The sequence below is a fragment of the Equus przewalskii genome, chromosome 1, assembly GCF_037783145.1.
Source record: "Equus przewalskii isolate Varuska chromosome 1, EquPr2, whole genome shotgun sequence".
Taxonomy (NCBI): Eukaryota; Metazoa; Chordata; class Mammalia; order Perissodactyla; family Equidae; genus Equus; species Equus przewalskii.
The window spans coordinates 51129296-51151203 of record NC_091831.1 but is presented as its reverse complement, the minus strand read 5'-3'; the positions used below and the strand labels follow the sequence as shown (position 1 = coordinate 51151203).

At 35.3% G+C, this 21908-nt stretch overlaps 1 protein-coding gene across 1 annotated transcript in view; it reads right to left on the bottom strand.

The window, feature by feature from the left end:
- CABCOCO1 (ciliary associated calcium binding coiled-coil 1) overlaps positions 1-21908 on the bottom strand; it is a 120206-nt gene that overhangs the window by 73037 nt on the left and 25261 nt on the right. The window contains exons 4-5 of the mRNA XM_070611808.1: positions 18037-18181; positions 13655-13727 (exon numbers count right to left, since the gene is read on the bottom strand). Of these exons, the coding sequence (XP_070467909.1) occupies positions 13655-13727; positions 18037-18181 (218 nt within the window). The remainder of the gene's footprint in view (positions 1-13654; positions 13728-18036; positions 18182-21908) is intronic.

Sequence of the window (21908 nt, the reverse complement as noted above, 5' to 3'; positions counted from 1 at the left end):
TCTCACTTTCCATTTGGAATCATTTTCTTTATATCCTGGAGAACACCCTTTAGTATTGCCTTTATTGTGACTCTGTTTGTAATGAATTCTCTTACTTTTTGTTGTATAAAAATACTCCTTTAAAACTTTTCATTCTTGAAGGAAATTTTTGCTTGGTATATAATTCTAGATTGATAGTTGTTCTCTTAGAACAGTTTGAAATTTCCTCATTGTCTTCTGGCTCTCACTGTTTCTGTTGAGAAGTCAGCTGTCAATCTTACCGTGCTTCTTTGAAGGAAATACACCATTTCCCCCTTTATGGCTGGTTTTAAAAATTTTCTTCACTTAAAAAAAAATTTAATTAAAAAATGTTTTATTAAGGCTTTTCTTTTAGAGCAGTTTAAGTTTCACAGCAAAATTGAGAGGAAGGTGCAGAGATTTCCCATATACAGTAGTCCCCCCTTATCTGCAGTTTCACTTTCTGCAGTTTCAGTTACGTGCAGTTAACCATGGTCCAAAAATATTAAATGGAAAATTCCAGAAATAAAAAATTCATAAGTTTTAAATTGCATGCCATTCTGAGTAGCATGATGAAATCTCATGGCATTCCACTCTATCCCACCCTGAGGTGAATCATCCCTTTATCCAGTGTATCCTTGTTATATATGCTACCCACCGGTTAGTCACTTAGTAGTCATCTTTGTTATTAGATTGACTGTCGTGTTTTTATTTTCATTTAGTTCAAAATGTTTTAAGATTCCTCTTGAGATGTCTTATTTGACCCAGTGTTACTAGGAGTGTGTTGTTTAATCTCTACGTACTGTGGGATTTTCCAGTTATCTTTCTGTTATTGATTTCCAGTTTAACTCCATTGTGGTATGAAAGCAGACATTGTATGATTTCTATTCTTTTAAATTTGTTAAGGTATGTTTTATGGGCCAGAGTGTGGTCTATCTTGGTGAATGTTTCATGTGAGCTTGAGAAGAATGTGTATTCTGCTATTATTGGTTGAAGTAGTCTATAGATGTCAATTTTATTCAGTTGATTGATAGTGTTGTTGACTTTAACTATGTCCTTACTGATTTTCTGTCAGCCAGCTCTGTGAACTTCTAACAGAGGGGTGTTGAAGTTTGCAACTATGATAGAGGATTCATCTATTTCTCTTTGTAGTTGTATTAGTTTTTGCCTCACATAGTTTGATGCTCTGTTCTTAGTCACATTCATGTTAAGGATTGTTTTGTCTTCTTGAAAAATTAACCCCTTTATCATAATATAACGTCCTTCTTTATACCTGATAACTTTGCTTGCTTGAAGTCTGCTCCATCTGAAATTAATATAGCTACTCCTGATTTTTGTTGATTAATGTTAGTATGGTATAATTTCCTCCATCCATTTAACTATTTTTAAGATTAGCCCTAAGCTAAAATCTATTGTCAATCTTTCTTTATCCCTTCTTTTCCCTAAAGCCTCCCAGTACATAGTTGTAGGTCCTTCTAGTTCTGCTATGTGGAGTGCTGCCTTAGCATGGCTTGATGAGCAGTGCTAAGTCCATGCCCAGGATCTGAACCAGTGAAATCCTGGGCCACCAAAGCAGAGCATGTGAATTTAACCACTCGGCCATGGGGCTGGCCCCTCCATCTACTTACTTTTAATCTACATATGTTTTTATATTTAAAATGTATTTCTTGTGGAAACATATAGTTGGGTGTTCTTCTTTTTTTTGAGGAAGATTAGCCCTGAGCTAACATCTGCCACCAATGCTCAAATCCTCCTCTTTATTGCTGAGGAAGATTGGCCCTGAGCTAACATCTGTGCCCATCTTCCTCTATTTTATATGTGGGATGCCTGCCATAGCATGGTTTGATAAGTGGTGTATAGGTCCACACCTGGGCTCCAAACTGGCGAACCTTGGGCTGCTGAAGCAGAACATGCGAACTTAACTGCTGTGCCACCAGGCCGGCCCCTGGGTGTTGTTTCTTGATGTACTCTGACAATCTCTTTTTATTAGCGCATTTAGACCATTGACATTGAAAGCGATTATTCTTATAGTTGGATTAATATTTACCACATTCATCACTGTTTTCTATTTGCCACCCTTGTTCTTTGTTCCTATTTTTGTCTTCCACTCTTTTTCTGCCTTTTTCAGTTTTAGGTGAGCATTTTATGTGATTATATTGTCTTTCCTTTCTCGCATATAAATTATCTTTTTTTACTTTTTTTAATGGTTTCCCTACAGTTTCCAATATCCATTTATAGCTAATCCAAGTCCAATTTCAAATAACACTATACTGCTTCGTGGGTAGTGTGAGGACCTTATTATAACAAAATAATCCTATTTCCTGCTCATCCCTTGTATCATTGCTGTCATTCATTTCACTTATATTTAAGCAGATATATATACATAAACATAATCAAATACACTATTGATATTATTATTTTGAACAAAGTGTTACCTGTTAAATGAGGAATAAGAAAAATAAAAGTTTTTATTTTACCTTCACTTATTTCTTCTTTGATCCTCTTCCTTATTTATGAAGATCCAAGTTTCTGATTTATATTATTTTCCTCTCTAAATAACTTCTTTTAACATTGCTTGCAATGCAGGTCAGCTGGCAATAAATTCCCTCAAGATTTTTTTGTCTGAGAGAGTCTTTATTTCTTTTTAACTTCTTTTTTAAAGATTGGCCCTGAGCTAACATCTGTTGCCAATCTTTCTTTTTATTTCTTATCCCCAAAGCCCCGCAGTACATAGTTGTATATTCTAGTTGGAAGTCCTCTGGTTCTGCTGTGTGGGATGCCACCTCAGCACGGCTTGATGAGTGGTGCTGGGTCTGCACCCAGGATCTGAACTGGCAAAACCCTGGGCCACCGAAGCGGAGAGTGAACTTAACGACTTGGCCACGGGGTCAGCCCCTCTTTTACTTTTGAAGGATAATTTTTCAGGGTATGGAATTCCAGATTGGTGGTTCTTCTCTCTCAACAGTAAATATTTTGCTCCATTTGCTTCTTGCTTGCAAGGTTTTTGATGAGAAGTTAGACGTAATTCTTATATCAGTTTCTCTATAGGTTAAGGTTTTTTCCCCCTCCTGCTTCTTTCAGGATTTTTTCTTTATCTTTGATTTCCTTACTTTGAAAATGATACACCTAGGTGTAATTTTTGGCATTTATCATCCTTGGTGTTCTCTGAGCTTCCCAGATCTGTGGTTTGGGGTCTGACATTAATTTGGGGAAATTTTCAGTTATTATTGTTTCAAATATTTCTTCTATTCCTTTCTCTCCTTCTTCTATTTCTGGTATTTTCATTATGTGTATGTTACACTTGTTGTAGTTGTCCCACAGTCCTTGGGTAGTCTGTTCTGTTTTCTTCAGTATTTGTTGTCTTTGCTTTTTGGTTTGAGGATTCTGTTGATAATATCTTCTAGTTCAGAGATTCTTTCCTCAGCTGTGTCTAGTCTACTAACAAGCCCATCAAAGGCATTCTTCATTTCTTTTATGGCATTTTTTATCTCTTGCATTTCTTTTCAGTTCCTTATCATGATCTCCATCTCTCTGCTTACATTTCCCATCTGTTCTTCTATGTTACCCACTTTATCCATTAGAGCCCTTAGTCTACTAATCATAATTGTTTTAAATTCCTGCTCTGATAATTCCAGCATCCCTGTCATATCTGGTTCTGATGCTTGCTCTGTCTTTTTAAATTCTGTCTTTTGTCTTTTTGTATGCCTTGTGATTTTTTCTTGATAGTTGGACATGATGTACCAGGTAAAAGGAGCTGCTGTAAACAGACCTTTAGTAACGTGGTGGTGAGGTGTGAGAAAAGGGCACATGTTCTAAAGTTCTACAATTCGGTCTCAGTCTTTTAAAGAGCTGTGTCTCTCGACTGCAAACTTCACAAGAGTTTCTCAGTTTTTCCTCCCCCCTTAGATGGAATAGGATGGCTAGAGTAGACTGGAGTTGGGTGTTTCCCTTTGCTCAGGTTGGTTAGGCTCTAATAATACCTCAGCAGGTTAGGCTCTGGTTAACTAGTTTCCCCTAAGTGCAAGTCTTATTAAGAATAACAAAGTGCTCTGGCCTATTCCAAAATGGTTCCTTTTCCCCTCCCCCTGCTAGAAGCATGAGGGCATTTTTCTCGATATTTACTATAAGAATCTGGTTAAACTCCTGGAGGTAAATCTCACAACATTGTGGAGGCCCCACATGACTGACTCTCCCTGGAGTTTTAACTCTCAGAGTTGTTGGCACTGAGTCTCTAGCAATTCATCAATTACAGCTCAAGCTTTCCTACCCTGGCACTGGTTCCCATGGCAGTTCCCACTTGTGAGTCTCGGGTCTAATATACCACAATGGTCTGTACTCTCCTGACTGTCTTTCCAATTTTGGGGGCAGCAATTGTCGTATGTCCTTCCCTCTCTTATGGATACAGGAATAGCTGTTGATTTTTCAATCTGTTCAGCTTTTTATATGTTGTTAGGATCGAGTGTTGACTTCAAGCTCCTTACATGTGGATTGGAAACTAGAACTCCCACCTAAGGTTTTTAGAAATTTTACTATGATATGTTTAAATGTGGATATTTGTATTTGGAGTTCACAGTAAATCTTAAATCTGTGGTCTAAAGTTGATTATTTCTGGAAAAGCAACTCTTTGAATGTTGCATCTATTTTCTCATTCTGGAATTGACTTCACTTATCTCTATGTCATACTTTTTCACTCTGTCTGTATTCTCTATACCTTTTTCTATGTTTATCAAACTTTTATCTACCCATGCCTCATTTTAGATATTTTCTTTTGACCTAGCTTCCTTCCAATTTACCAATTTCCTCTTTAGTCTTGACTAACCTATTGTTAAATACATCTATTTGGTTCTTAATTTCAATTATTATATTTTCTCATTTCAGAATTTCCATTTAGCATTTTTAATAGTTTCTAGTTCTCTGCTGAAATTCAACATCTTGTATTTTATTTTCCAAAATAATCCTTATTTCTTAAGCATAATTATTTAACAGTACATGACTAATTACTTCATCATCTGAAACACTTACAGGTCAGTTTCTATTTTCTGTGTGCCTCGTGATTTCTATTGAGTGACAGACATTGGTTATGAAAAACTGTTGATATAATCTGAAGTGTAGCACGAGTTTGTTTTACTTTAGAGAGGAGGTTAACAGCACTACACATGCATAATCTTAAATCCATCAGAGATTGAGATAATTTGAAGCTGAAGTTCAGTCCATATAAGGGCTGATCTCTTAAAGTATGGTCCTTTGGAGTCCCAACATGCAACTTATGGGATTTACTATATTTCCCTCCCCCTCCAATTTTTGTTCTCCTAGTTCCATGTGTCTACTAAAGCTCTACTTCTCAGCTTCTCAGACTCTCAGCCACCTTTTACAAACCCTTAGATGCCTATAGGTAGAAACCATTTCCAAATGCCAGGTTCACTTCTTGGGCCCATAATTTTTTTGAGCTTTGCTAGCCTCAGTACTTTCAAACATTTGAATATTTAAAAACCATCTTGTCCAACTTTTCTGGTTGTTCTCAATGGGGCCAAATTATAGTTCGTCATTATGGGATATGTCTGCCATTATAGGAAATGGATCTCTTAATAAATTAGACTCATTTTCAAGTTTGGTGTGAGGTAGAAATCTAATTTTTTCATCAAGCATGTAACTAATTTTTTTTCATCAAACACGTAGCTGATTTTAAATGCTACTTTTCTAAATACTTGTATATGTTATACACTAGAAACATACATATGCATGAGTTTAATTCCAAATTTCATATTGAAGAAAAAATGAGCTATTATATGTAAACTATATAATCAACCAAATATTCAAGAAGAATAATATGAAGGCATTACCATAACAGACACTAAGACGTTCTATAAAGCCATGGTAATTAAAACAGTATGATATTCAGACAGGGATTGGCAAATAGACCAATGGGATCACTGGTCAAAGATGAGACAACTTAAACATTAATAAGAATACTAATTAAAATGAATCAAAACACAAAAAATGTGTGCCATTAGTCAACATATATATTAGTTTCCTATTCCTGCTGTAACAAATTACTACAAACTCAGTGGCTTAAAACAACACAAATTTATGATTTTACAGTTCTGGTCCAAAGTCCTCAAGTTAACATGTTGGTAGTGCTGCATTCATTCTAGAGGCTCCAGAGGAGAATCTGTTTCCCTGCCTTATCTCTCTCCTAGAGGCCACTTGAATTCCTTGGCTCCTGGTCTCTTCCTCCATCTTTGAGGCCAGCAGTGTACCATCTTCAGATTTCTTTCCCTGTCTCTGACTCTGACTCTCCTTCCTCCCTTTGTCTCTTCTAAGGAGCCTTACGATTACATTGAGCCCACTCGGATAATCCAAGGATAATCTCCCCATCTCAAATTCTTTAACTTAATCACATCTTAATTGCAAAATCACAGAAAGTCCCTTTCGTTATGTAAGGCTAGATATTCATAGGCTCCAGGAATTAGTATGCAGGCATCTTGAGGTGGGGGGCATTATTCAGTCCATCACAGTCACTTTTGGAAGATCCTAAAAATCCAATTGATTATTTTGAAAACTATTAAAGAAAGGAGAAGAATCAAGCACTTATCTTGTCTTTTCCATATGAACTGTATCTCAGTTTAATCAAATAATTGAAGAATAGAAGTTTCTATACATGGAAGTATCCAGCTCATAAATGAAAGGAGAATAATGAAATAGAATATCACCATTTTAAAAATCTTAATGATAACAGATCTAGGCAATGATGATCAGTTGTCGCTAACATCACAAAAAAGAGAGAAAACTAGACATTATTTGCCTCCTAATAAAATTGTACAAAACCACCTATAAATTGCTCTTGCTAAACATTTGAAGTGAAATCTGGTCAGTCTCCTAATATTTACTATCCATTTACTGGAAATATGGAAGACAGAAGAACAAGTTAAGGATACCACAGGAATGCAATTAGAAAACAAGGCTCTGAGAAATTCTATGAGATAGACGATGTGGATTCTTCAACAAATAAATTGCAAGGAAATAAAGAAAATATAAATAGTGAACCTATAAATTAAGAATGACTTAAGAATCTAATTGCAATGTAGGTATCTTATTTGGATGCTACTTCAAACAAACACATAGACAAATAAATGAAAACACAAACACAAACCAGTTATAAGATAATCAGGGGATTTTAAACACTAGCTGCATATTTGATGATATTAAAAAGTTATTTTAAATTTTTTATATTTTAGAGTCACATATTAAAATACTTAACAATTATGGCCATAAGTTCATAACCCTTGAGGCTAGGTAATGGGTATATGAGGGTTATTACCATTCCTTCTATTTTGTATATGATTGAAATGTTCCATAATAAAAAACTTGTTTTTAAAGAATTACTTGGTAAAGTGCCACAAAAATCATGACATTTTGATTGTGACTACACTGAGTTTACATGTTAATTTAGAGTGACATATCTTCCTAAAATTGAGTCTTCTCAACTGGGAACATGTTTGTCTCTTCATTTACTCAGAATTAAAAATAAAATTATCTGGGGCCAGCCCAGTGGTGTAGTGGTTAAGTTCGTGTGCTCCACTTCAGTGGCCTGGGCTTCATGGGTTCAGATCCCAGGCACAGACCTACACACCACTCTTCAAGTCATGCTGTGGCTGTGTCCCACATATAAAATAGAGGAAGACTGGCACAGATGTTGGCTCAGTGACTATTTTCCTCAAGCAAAAGAGGAAGATTGGCAACAGATGTTAGCTCACAGCCAATCTTCCTCACAAAAAACAAAAAAAACCTCTACTAAAACTACTTAATTTATATTATTTTTGCACATTTTTGTTAGGTTAATTCCCAAACATTTTATGCTTTTCATTATTATCAATGTGATTCTTTTCTTATGAGGTATTACTAAAATATAGGAAAATATTATTTTCTTAATGTTGCCCTCATATCAATCTACCTGCAAACAATAGCAGTTTTGTGTCTTTGTTATTTTTAATACCTTTCTTTTTATTTTACTTTTAACTTCTTTTTTGTTTTATTATTTGGTAGGAACTAAAAAGCAATATTGGGTAGTAATAATGAGCCTTCTCTTGTTTCTGGTATGTACTTTAATGTTTTCATTAAGATATATTTAGTGAGTTTCTTGAGTTGGTATATTCTATGAGTTAATGTAATTCTATATTACTGATTAGAGTCTTTTTAAAATCAGAAGTCAGTCTTTAATTTATCAAATGCTTTACCATATCTATTGGGATGATCACTTGGTTTTTCTTCCCTTAATCTGATAAAGTAATGAATCACATTAACAGAGATCCCAGTGTTAAACCATTCTTCCATATCTGAAATAAACCCTATTTGAACATCCAATCCTCTGCTCTATTTCACTTCTTAATATTTTATTTAAGATTGTTGCATCTATTTTCATAATTGAGATTGCCCATAACTTTGCACTATCCTTTTCCATTTTTGGTTATAATTCATTATCAATTCATGGAATAAGTTAAAAGCTTTCTCAGGATTATACTAACTTCAAAGAATGAGTTGAAAGCTTTCCATCTGCTTCTATCCTCTAGCATAATTTATATAAAAGGGAATTATCTCCTCTTAGAAATTTTGGTAAAACTCGCCTTTAAAATCTTCTAGGTCTGATGCCATTTCTACATATGGATTTTTCCAATATCTTATTTGGTTATCCTTCTATTAAGATTTTTCTACATCCTCTCAAGTCAATATTGATAATTTACAGTTCTCTGAATATTGTTTTTTCTAGATTTTCAAGTCTACCAACATAAAATTGTACCTGATATTTTATTAAAAGTTTTCAAATCTTATTTTAAATTTCCAAGATTCTCTATTAGTTCATTTTTCAAAATATAATAAACTTTCAAACTTTTCCAAGAATATCAATCAGATTTAAGGTCTTCTACCATTTGCTCAATCAACTCTGTTCCTTAGCTGTTGTTTGATCTGTTTGTAGAGGATCAGGCCTCTCTCTGATTTTATTCCCTCAGCTGTTGGGTTATTTGGAGCTGCCAGTTTATCTTTTCATTAGATGATCCTGGTTCACTTGCCTGGGGATGTCTGCTTGTTTGCCATAGGCTGCTTCTAGAGAGTGTAGGAGAGGCGCAAAGAAATGATGGTAGTTAGATGTGCGAGAAGCTTATATTTAGGGTATAACTGTTCCCTCTCCTGAAGGTCAGTAGTCACATGAAACCTGCCCTCCTCTTTGGTGTCAATGCACACGCTAGTTTCTTTAGCTTTGGAGCAAATGCTGTGGAGGCCCAGTTTTGCACAAACAGCAGAGAGTGAAGGGGCTGAATAATGCATTTGCTCTGAAAGCAGTCAGTCCCCTACTTGCTTTCGTTTTTTTCCCTCTAAAGCTTTCTGCCATTTCTGTATCAATTGAGGATGCCTAAAGAACTTTGATTAACTCTGTAGCACTTTCTCTGTATGTATGGGGCTGTGGCTTCATCTAATCAATAATCTATAATTTTAGATGTCATAAAATCTCTTATCCATAGCACTATGGATTTTGAAATTTTGGTTTCTTATGGGATTTTGGATGGAAGAAGAGTTGTACATGTGTGTTTAATTCACTTTTTTGATAAAATCACTCTTCCCTTTTGCAAAATCTCTTTCTGCTTGTTTTGGGGGATCTATTCATCCTCTGTCACCCATTCAATATGGCCTACTTGGGTCTTCTAATAACTTTACTCCATTCCTCTGGCCACAGTGATTAATCAAGAGTGGACATATGACACAATAATGTTAACATTGTGAAGAAGAATGTCTCTTTCTTCTGGAGTTCTAAACTGGAGCTGCCTGTGTCATGTCTCCTACCAGTTGGAGGAAGCCTGTTTGCAGTAGAAGGGAATGAGGCCTACACTGAGAGAATCAGAGAAAAGAAATGAAAAAAGAGTAGGAGAGATGAGAGACTGAGACACATGCATGTCTCACACTCACATGCACATACACACTTAATAACATTGTTAGACTACTTAGATCCAGTTGACCTTAGTCCCACTCACCTCTTCTGTTTACCAGTTAGTGATCAAGTAATACACCCTCCCCTTTTTGTGATCAAATTATTTTGAGTGGAATTTCTTTCATTTTCACCCCCAAAATTATAATACACTGTCTGGCTGGCTGATTCGCTTTAGGTTTTTAGGAAACGTTAGGTTTCCTCTTAGATTTCACCTGTTCCTGGAAGCTCCCATGAGCCTTAAATCTGCAGGTTAGATGTTCCTCTTTGTCTTCTATCTGTTCGCATTGGATTGTGATATTTTTGGCCCTATAGTGCAATTATTTATTCATCTCTCTCCTCTCATTAGACAACAAACTCCTTGAGGACAAGAATTGTTCTTTTCATTGTGTATCTGTGGGACTTAGTACCAGACCTAGAGCATAACGAGAACTGGATGACATATATTGAATAAATGAATAAATAATTTTCTTAGCTGTTGTAGATGCCTAGCAGTAGATACCTGGACAGAACCCTGACTTTGGGTAACTGCTATGAGTTTTTGATCATCACCAATGCTAATATCCAATAGTGTTCTTTGTGTACAGTTATTAAATATTTCTTGAAGTTTTTAGGCAGCAAAAGCAAAAGACATAGCAGTTTCCAGGTTTCTTGGTGGAGGTTTAGGCCAAGGAAAATATGCATCCCCTAAGGAGATTCTGGTTCCCATTACAATTCTTATGCCAGAGTGTCTGTGGTCTAATTGCACTGTCAAAATGACAGACTTGGGGAGTTCTTGGCTTGGTTGACTAAAAGAGAGTCCTCATTTCTTCAAATAAAGTGAGTGACACTCATACTTCATCCATTCAGATGGCTATGAATACAGGCATTTGCTGCCTTCATTTTCTGCTCTGTTGTATCATTACCCTAGCTCAATCTGGTTGTTTACTGCCTTTTCAACACATATGATCTGTGAACCACTGAATGAACTACAAAACATGTTACTTATAAAAACATATCAGGAAGATTTCTAGATTATGAAAAATCTCAGATCACGAATAATGGTTTACAGGGGCCAGCCTGATGGCATAGTAGTTAAGTTCACGTGCTCCACTTCAGTGGCCCAGGGTTTGTGGGTTCAGATGCCAGGTATGGACGTATATATGCTCAGCAGGTCATGCTGTGGTGGCCACATACAAAGTAGACGAAAATTGGCACAGATGTTAGCTCAGGGACAACCTTCCTCAGACACACACATATACATACACACGAAAAGAAAAATGATTTACTGAAAATGTGCCTCTATAATCTAAGAATAACATGAAATTTCTTCAAAAAGGTGAGTAGAAATAGCTAAAAACAATTGTTAAGTTCAAAAACAAAAGGCCAATTTTCTTTAAACATAAAACCAAGAAAAGTATGATTTATGTTCTCTATTAATAATTAAAATCAATATTTAACAACTATTCTTAGAGGGGATTCATGTATTTTGTTCTAATCTTCTATCCACAATTAAGAAAGAAACTAGAACCAGCCCTGATGGCCTAGTGGTTAAAGTTCAGAGCTCTCACTGCTTTGGCGACCTGGGTTCATTTCCTGGTCTTGGAACCACAGCACCCGTCTGTCAGTTGCCATGCTGTGGCAGTGGCTCATGTAGAAGAACTAGAAGGACTTATAACTAGGATATAAAACCATGCACTAGGGCTTTGGGAGAAAAAAAAAAAGGAAGATTGGCAACAGATGTTAGCTCAGGGTAAATCTTTCCCTGCAGAAAAAAAAAAAAAGTACACACACACAACACAAAGAAAGAAAATAAATTCTGCCAGTGTTGTCTAAATTGAATGCTTGTTTGAGAATAAAGTTTGGAACCTTTATGTGGTTGTTGTGTGGCCTCTGTTTGGTCCTGGAGTAGTGAGATCAGCATAAATAATTACGTTAGTGGGGCAGGTTCCTGCCTCCTCCACGAAAGGCTGTTAATTGAAAAATAGATATTTGTACCAAGGGTTATCAGACACCTCTAAAATGCCATAAAATATTGTAGTATATTTTGTTAGGTTAATCCTTTAAAATTCCATAAGTGGTCTAATTGTTGAAGACCCAATATTCTTTCCTCAAGGATTTTTTTATAGCTCTAGTCAGCTTGGGGAAAATTACAAAAGACAATCGAAAACAGAGGAGCCGATCCCTGTCTACTTTCTCCATTTTGTCTTTCCATAAGCATAAATGTCACCTAAATATATCCTTACAACAGAGAAGAAGGGCATGATTCTGCAATTAACAAAGGGAAAAGGGAGTTCTTTATGAAATTTTTTCTTGATGATTCTAAATATCTCCTTAGGCTGCTGTTGAAGCCACTATCATTTTCCCAAAGTTTTACTGAATAGATGAGATAGGATTGTATTCCAAGTCGATAATTATTGCAACATGTCACATTATACGATGTAATTCTGAAAGGAAGACGTTTCCAGTGAAACTTTGTCAAGTGACACTTCATTTAAACTATAGCATGAGGAAATTGCAAAGAAGAAATTTTAAGGAAAGTCAAAAGCAAAAAGGGTTCCTTGTTTTCCTTCAGTTCACTTTTAAAGGCTGGCATTAGAACAAGCACCCAAATGGAGGGTGAGTAACGGTGACTGAGGTGTTTATGAAGTAAGCAGTTTATAAACTCCAGAACAACAATCCTCCGGAAGGGAGAATAGTTGGCACAACCCATCTTGTTCTTAATATCAGGAAAATTATAAAGATACATAAATATCCCCTTATTCACTATTTATTTCTGAACATGGCCACTCCTATCCCTTATACGTCTAGGCAATGTAGCTTCCTAAAATAGTTAAGAACCTAAGAAGCACTTTTTATGGCATCTTTAGACTCCTTAAGATGTTCTCTCATGCAGGATTCACTTCTAGCAATTACAGATATGTGCTTATATGTAAGGCTGTTCAAAAGTGTCTCCAGGTAGACCATTTATCGTAGAACTGCAATTGTATGCACTGTCACTGAATCACTTATGTCATATTAATTGGGGGGCTACTATGTCCTGCATTATACTGTATGCCATGGTAGAAAAACAGGACATGATCTTTGCCTTCAAGGAAATTAGAGTTGGGTTGTGTTGACTGTATCAATCCACAGGAAACTATTAGGAAACCATATAACACAGTGCATATTTATGTGCTTATTGGTGTGGTGAGAGTAGCCAATATTCAGCAGAAAGAGATCAATTGGAATAAAATAATAGAATGTGATTAAAGAGTTTGTCTAAACCCTTCCTTTGAGATGCAATGCAATTAACGAAGGTTTGCTTCATTGAGGAAGTGGGATTTGAATTAGGACTTAAACAATGAGCCGACTGAAAATAAATGTGAAATTAGATGAGATTTCACTGAATTAATTTATTTTACTTTTCCTGATTTTCTTTGTATGAAGACATACATACTCTATCCAATTGAGCTTTGTCAAATAATCCATAAATACATAAAGTATCCATGATTAACAATGCTTTTAATGCCAAAAGACAGCTTATTTTCTTAATCCACGGCTCCCTTTATGTAATTACTCTTTTTGCAAACTACTAGTTGGTTATATTAACACTTGAGTAATCTTGACAAGAAGTTGCTTTAAGCAGTTAAAGATCCAGATGCTGATCAGCATGCATTAAGTGATTCAGCTTAATTGGTTCCATCTAGATAAATTACTTACCTCAGTTCCTATCACAATTTCTTCCCTGGGAGAGTAGAAGAGAAACTCATACAGCTTGTAATGTTGAAATAAGCTGAAACATGAAATAAATGTACAAATCTGATAAATTTATTTCAGGACAAAAAGCAAATATGTAAGAGTACTTATTAAAGGAAAGTTGTTCATATTGACCAAACTAAAAATATCAAACACTAATATGGTGTTAGCCATCTCATTTGTTCCAAAATAAACTGTCCAGAAATGCTAAGAAAGTAAAAGTTTACTTTTTGAGATGTTGACAACATCACACAGTATCTAACATAATACCAAGTAAATTAATCTGTGATGAGTGGATAAGTTTGAGATAAGACAGTAATTATATTGCATCTTGACTTTTCCTGGCTTACAACCAAATAATGCACTGCCCATAAATAACACTAAACTTCACAGTATTTTTCATATTTTGCTCCAAACTGGAGTCAATTTCCTCTGGCACGAATGGCACTGAATTCTATAACATACGTCCATATCAATTACTTCTCACATTCTCAAACTGTTTGGAGATTAAATTAATCTCTGATAAAACCTGAAAAATGATGCAACATGAACTGAAATCCATTTAGAAGATGTCTGATTTTCTCGTAGGATATTTGATCACACATCAAAGAGAGGAATTAATTTAAGAAAGATAATTTCTTCAGTTCCTACTCTAAAGACCAGGTGGTCAGTGTATAAAAACTATAAAGAGACAGAGGATAGGAGTTCCCTGAAACAAATATTTCTAGTAAGTTTAAAGATCTCAGCAATATATTATTGAGAGAGAAAAATTTACTGAAGGGCTGACTTCTAATACCCTGTTTGTGATAATATTTGAATTTTTCTAATTCTCTTCCTGCTGGTTGGGAAAATTAATAAACTCATAATACAGCAAAATGCCCAAGAACAAAAAATTGTCTTAGTGGTTTCTCTTTCACTCTGGTGCCTTTTGCTATTTAAGAAAATTGATTTTAATATAACTGAGAAATTAACATTTGCAAAATGTAGCTACAGAGCATGTATAATAATGGCTTCTCCTGAATGCTGTAATGGATCAAAGTTTCAATTCATTTGAAATCAGTGAAGAAATCCTCAGGCAGCTGGGTCTCCCTGAGTTATATTAGCAGTTGATCTCACTACTAACACAATCCATTAAAAAGTGATGGGTGTGCAGACCCAGTCATGGATTTTTTTTTTTTTTTTTTTTTGGAAAAGCAAAAACCCTTGTACATTCAAATTAGTCATCAACATTCAGAAAACTAACTTAGCTTTTGACATTACTTTGATTTGTTGGCTAGGAAATACATCAAGATTAGTGAAGTCTGATGATTCAATGAAGCAAAATAAATTCAAATTCTTCCTCCCTTGCATTGATTACCTAGAGAAAGCTTTAAGGTTAAAAATATTACACTGGCAATTACTGATTTTGAGTAGAAAAATTAAAGAGTGTAGCGCATTTTGGAAATAGCTTGGCTTCCTGTCAGTGAACTAGTGTAAAATTTTCCTTTCTCCATCTTGAAGTTAATTCATAAAGCTTCCTTCCTACAATTTTATAATCGTTCAGCCTTATTCTCTTCATCGCATATAGGAATTAGATTGTCCCATGCCAAAAGGGAAATCCATTTCTTACAATGAACATAAAATGCATTTCCTGGATGCAGTGGTCAAAGATGGAAGGCTGGGGCAAGGCCAGGACTAGGGTGAGAGGGACAAGGGGAGGGAGGCACCTAAGGACGCACTTACTCAGGGGCAGGTCAAGTTGCCTCCATTGCCTCAGTCTAGTCCCCACCTTGGAGGCGGTTCTCTAACTTTACCAAGGAGCTATCAGATGGCCTTCCATGGGAACAAAGTGACACTTCTGCTATGGGTATACATTTCCTCCCTCTTTCTTTAGACTTCCGGCTGACTCAAGCCCCTAGACTATTTTGTCATCCATCTTGTCTTAGTCCTAAATCAAAGGGAAAATACTCAGAATGAAAATGGGTCAAGACATCTGGCTCCATGACAGGAAGTGCCATACCCTGCTGTGCATGAATGGACAGTGCTGATTTTCTTACATTGAGTATCTGTGCACATGACCTTCACCTAATTCCCAGGGAATAGACAGAATACACAAGGACAGAAGTGTACTTGGACCAGATATATATAAATTACGTCTTGTATTAAAAAGCTACAACAGTATTTATATTTATATTTGTACATGTTATACAACATATACAAATGTAGATACTGCACAAGTAGATTAGTCAGTACTTACAGCAACGCTGGGGAGGAATTTTGGTATTTTTTTTCAAATCACACACACATGACAGAATATAAAATTGAGACTCCATTAACAGCATCAAATGAGATTTCACTTTTATTGCCAGTTAAGTTTCATGTGCTATGGGTCATCTTCTAAAAAATTCTCTTCCTAAATTGACAAGGGCTTTCAGTAGTTGAGTAAATTTAGTATCCAGTTAAATTGAAACATGCTTGTACTTTTGATAATTGAGTTAGCTTCCTATTTACACAATTTCTTGATAGTCATTAAAATGGAAAGTATATTATTTAACTGCCATTAAACCTACATTTGTGGACCTATGAGGCATTCTGAACAGGTGTTGTAGAAAAGTACATTTCTCTTTACACAATTTCAGTATCGATTCCAGATATGCTACTGATATTTTATTTTTTTGTAACAAGTACATTTAAAATGTATAATTTCTTTGGAATCACAATATAAAGATTTAAGAGCATCAGAAATAGTTCTGATTTACTTTATGTGACTAATCTCAATTTTTTTTTTTTTGAGAAGTAACACTAGGGATTTTTGGCAGGTGAACTTATGCTGGTTAGGATCTAATGGTGACTAACACTGATACCCACTCCTAACTTAACCATGTTCTGAAATAAAATGTCAAGAAATACATTGATGAACATATGTCCAGAGAGATGAGATGAAAGAGAAAAAGAGTTGCCATCTTTCACCATCTAGAAGGTGTCATGGCGGCGCCTGCCATGGTTTTTGGGACTATAGTTAACTATCAGAACCAGTGCCCATTATAAACCTCCTGGGCTTAGAGCTCAGCTGAAAAATGTGTTCTGCAAGAGAGACCTGGCAGGTTCAAATACATAGAGAGAGAAGGGAAAGAAGGATGCTATACAAACCTGCAGAGAATTCCCCTCGCCCAGTGATTCCCAAACCCCGATGGGCAGAAAGACCTTGGGGAACAGGTTCTCCTCCAGCTCTGGATTTCCACTCCCTCCCCCCACCCCCATAAGGACTGTGCTTTACTCTAATTGATTATGAAGACTACTGCGGCTTTCGGTGAGAGACACACATTAGGAGGTATGTTTTTATATTAAGAAATCATATTATACCAAATGCTATATAGAAAAACATTATATCATGTACCATTATTAATTCATGCCAGAAACCAGCACATAAACCTTATCATATTAAACACATTAATATTTAAAAAGCTTCCAGACTACAACCAGGATCCTTGCCAAACAAATCACGAGCATGTCTAGGACATCATGCAGCACCTTTTATTTTGGAATTTTAAAATTTAAAGTTGGAAAACACTGCAGCATTTAGTATTAGAGGAAAAAAGATATTCTGCAGAAGCTTTTAGTTACGCAAAAGAAAGACTTTTTTACCCACTCTTGTTTAAATATTTGCAAACTCTCAAAGTGTCCTTTGGGAGAGATGCATGACTCCAATGCAGACCTTGTGACAGATTATATAAAGAGACAGATTTCTTAGTTCACCGATGAAGAATCACTGTAATAAAAAATACTTTCCCTCCATCCACCACCATTTTCTAAGCAGAAAGAAAAACTTAATGAGTTTAATTGGTCAATACTACAAAATATTTCAGGCACATAATAAATTTGAGGAAATATGTACATAAATCTCTTTAATTTCTGATACAAAGCATTTAAAGTAAATGTTTAAACAGAAGTGAATGTTTCTCTTTAAAATGTAAAATTTTGATGTGAAGGCCAACAACCTAAATATAGAGTCTATTGTAATCAAGTCTTGATTAATCTGAAAGAATTATTTTATTAATAAAATGGTATTAATTAGAGATTCAGAGGAAAATGAAATTCTTAGGTAATTTATTATAATTCTAGATGAAATTATACTTACCAAACACAAACCTTCTTTTAAGAATGCAAGGTTAGCCAAAACATTTAATGTCCTGACTTTTACTTATTGGATGGAAGATTTAAATATTAATTAATTACGGGTTGGGTTTATTACTGCATAAATTCTGTAAATGTCTAACTTTGCAAAAAACTGAATTAATTTCTATTTAATAGACATTTTCTAGAAGGTATGAAATGAAAAATAAATGCTACTGAAAAAAAGTCCATACCTGACTTTTAAGTAATCAATGATAGCATTGGCTTGTTTTACATCAAAGATATTCCATGCTTCATTTTTTTGTGAATGGGATGGTCCTATTTCAGCCATAACTTCTCCAAGCCATTTTAAGCTGTCTTCTAATGACATACGCAGTGCTGAAATAGAATCCAGAGAAGTCATAAGCATTATTTTGATAGATGTTTTGGAAACAAAATAATAATAATCCAAGATGTGTAAAAATTTACTTTTTTAATATTTCTGAGGACAAATGGTAAAACTATTGTTTATTTATGATAAATTAATAATTACACTTTGTGTAAAAGAATAGTAGCTGACACATCCAACAACAGAAAATTACTGTAATGCTACACAATTGTCTAAAGAGTTTTCCATTTTAAGATGCAAAAGCAAATTCAAAATCTATTTAAAGATTTCTTTAAAATGGAAAAGAATAAATTTTTTTTTTCAATCTTAGAATAAGAACATACATAGAAATGACAAAAAAGTTGGTTGGATTAGCTGATGTGGAAGGCCTGCTTGGTAGATTCAGTGACTGTAGACAGCAGAGCTGAACTCAGAGCTCAAAATGCAAATGAACAGAGTCGACCCACACTTGGCTTTAGCTGATTGTTACCATGTGGGAATTTGGGCCTGCAGATTTTCAGTAAATGCCAGAAATATGGATTTTTATGTAAAACATCAAGATATTTTTTTCTTTTCCAAGCTACAGACTTATAGCTTATGTAAGCTGTTTCTCCAATGTATGCCTGGTGATGGTGGTGAGAGCCAGATGACAGTGCAAAAACAGTGACACTGACACCACTTTGCCACCATTACCAAAAATGAACAAGTTCGATGATTGTGATCTATTCTTTGGCAACTAGAAACAAACAACAAAGCAACACCATCTTCTATGGCATTTGTCCAGATGGAAAAAAAGTAGATAAATGCCTAGATTTAACTTTTATAGTGTCTATAATACAAATATTAATTTCCATCTTCTTTTCATGTTTGGTTATATTATGCTCTTTTTTACTTGTGGCAGGCAAATATTGTTGATAATACACACACACACATCGCTTCCAATGCCCTGAGGATGAATCTGGGTAACTGGAGTGTCCATAGTGTCCTTTATCTGCTGACAAGTGATGGTGTATAGACATAAAGCTGGAGAGCCTGGACGTGGAGAGTTGAATGGCTCTAGCAAAAAAATGAAGTTGGACTGGCTGCCTGGGGGAAGCGAATGTCAGCTGGGGGCCTGGATGAAGGCTTTGGGGAGAATTATGCTGTTCAATGTGAACGCCACCCTCCCAATCCCAACCAAACCTGTCTGTCTCTCAGGAAACCATCAGTAAACTTTCCACTTCTTGCTAATGGAGTGGATTTTTCAAGGAGGTAAGAGGGGAGAATGCAGAGGAGTTAGGAGAACGTAGGCTGATTGTTGGACCCAGCCACTTCCCGAGTACACAGATCCTCTTTCTTTCTGGGATGTAAGTGCTATAACCCCAAATTACTAACAAAATGACAGTAGAGTAAAATTTTAGGAAGACACTATACACACTTACTTGTACTTTGTTTAGTCTAGATTCTTTTCTACTTGTAGGAATTAGAAAAAAGCAAAAACCTATATAACAATCAAAATCTGGTTTAATGAATGACAATTGGCCCAGTTCTCATGGCCTCCCCACAGATCATCTTTCACGTATGTCAGACACATAGATTATTGCTGGATAACTAGGCTTTCCTACATCATTCTAAGTGGAGCTCAATTATTACTGTATATTTCTTTTTCCATGATAAACTTCTTTTGGAAATGGTGGGAGTAACTTCAGAAATGAAAAATAATTGGATAAAAGCAATTTAGAAATGAATGGATTAAAAGCCTGAATCATTTTATTAATAAAATGGTATTAATTAGAGACAGAGAAAAAAGAAACTCTTAGATAATTGATTATAATTCTAGATATAATTATACTTATCAGGCACAAAAATACAATTATATGACTATTTCCTTATGTTGAAATATTACTGACTCTTTAAAACTGTTTTTCTATGTCTAATGTCTTTCTATAGATAATGGCTTAAAAAATTAGGAAAGTTATCATTTTACTTATCTGACTGAAATATTTGCTCTTTTAAAAATCACATTTAGTGATGTGATTAAAACATGAAAGATTAAACCATTTAAATAGTAAGGGCTGTTAGAAATAAAATTTATCTTTGAAATTTTAGGGTAATAAAAAAGAACACACTAGACTTATAATTAGTTGGAAGACTTCAGCTCGTACCTCATAACTGCCGCTTACTAGCTAGGTGATCTAAGCTTGATTTTCCTTAACTGTAAGTGAGAATAATACCAATTTTCAAAATTATAGTGCTGTGGTAAGGATCACATTAGAAATGCAGGTGAAACTCCTGCTAAACTGAAAAAATACACATACTAGCGTATTACACATGAATAGTGCTTTCTAGAACTCAACCCAAAGCCAGGCACGTTTCATGCAGTAGTCAGGAGGATGGGCTGTTACTCACTGGGGTTGACCTTTGTGACCTTAAGGAGTTATTTAACCTCTCTGAATCTCATTTATTTTTCTCATATTTAAAATGGGGATAAAAATAGAAGTATCTCACAAGGTTGTGTGTGAATTAAATCAGACGGTATTTGGAAAGCAAATGGCACTATGACTGGCACAAGTTAATCCTACACAAATGGTACCTATTATTATTATTATCATTCCTGTTTGGGGGAAAACAATTCAATTTCATAGAACTAAAAACTATACTATGGTTATTTACTAACATTCACGTTATATACAGGGAAATCAATCTAGGCCCATGGACCTGGATGGAGGCCCAATACCCAGTCTATTCAATACTTGAAAGCTGGTCCTTGGTCAGTCCCTGGAAATATTAGACCCTCAAATGTATATTGTTAAGATAACTATACAAATCCTATGTTCCATAATCTTTTGGTTGATCCAATTTGATCTGAGGTGGGTTGTCTGCAGAATGCCTTGTACATAAGGCCGCATAAGTTTGAGACAAGAAACAGGCCAGAAATCGGGTCAGTGTAAAATGCAGTTCCCACACTAGGATTTTATTTATAATGGCTGACCACAAGACAGCTCACAGCTCCAACTGCTCTTCGGTGCTTTTTCTATTGAGCTGTTGCTGGCTGGGAGAGCTCAGGACTCTACCTCTTAGTTTAAACATCAACACGAGCTTACCTCCTTCCCTGGCACCCTTGGCTAAGATTGCGTCCTTTCCTGAGGATAACTATAACCTTGTTAGGTTTAGAGGTTTAAAGGGATGTTTTTTTCCTGCCAACAGGAAAAACTAGATCCCTTGCATTTTTTCTGGTTAGGTTTTACATACGTACTCTCACTTTCTCTTGGTTTAGGAGTAGTTGGATGGATCCTACTCAAGTGTTAAAAATTCATTTTTGAACTGATATCAACAATGTAAAGTTTCACGTAAATGAAATATTCTTGAGTCATTATAAGTTATGCAAAGTTTAAAATGGAAATATCATGTCAAATTTGGAATGTGAGATTCATGAACATTTTTTTACTTCATTCTGTTTCTAGTTTGTGAAGACAGCTCACAGGTTGTGAAGCTTGGGACTGTTCATGTCATATATTCTTTTTTACAATTTAATGTTTTGCATAGGTGATATGTTCACCTAGTTCAAAAAATATACGTGAAGATATATTGTGAAAAGACTTCCTCCAACCCCTGTTGCCCACATGCCCAATCCCCACACCTTTCCCTACAGAAAATTTAAGATTAGCTTTTCCTGAATATTCCTAGCATTTTCTGTTTATATATAACAAATAAGATACATAAATTCTCATTTTTGTCTTTTACAAACAAAAGCAAACA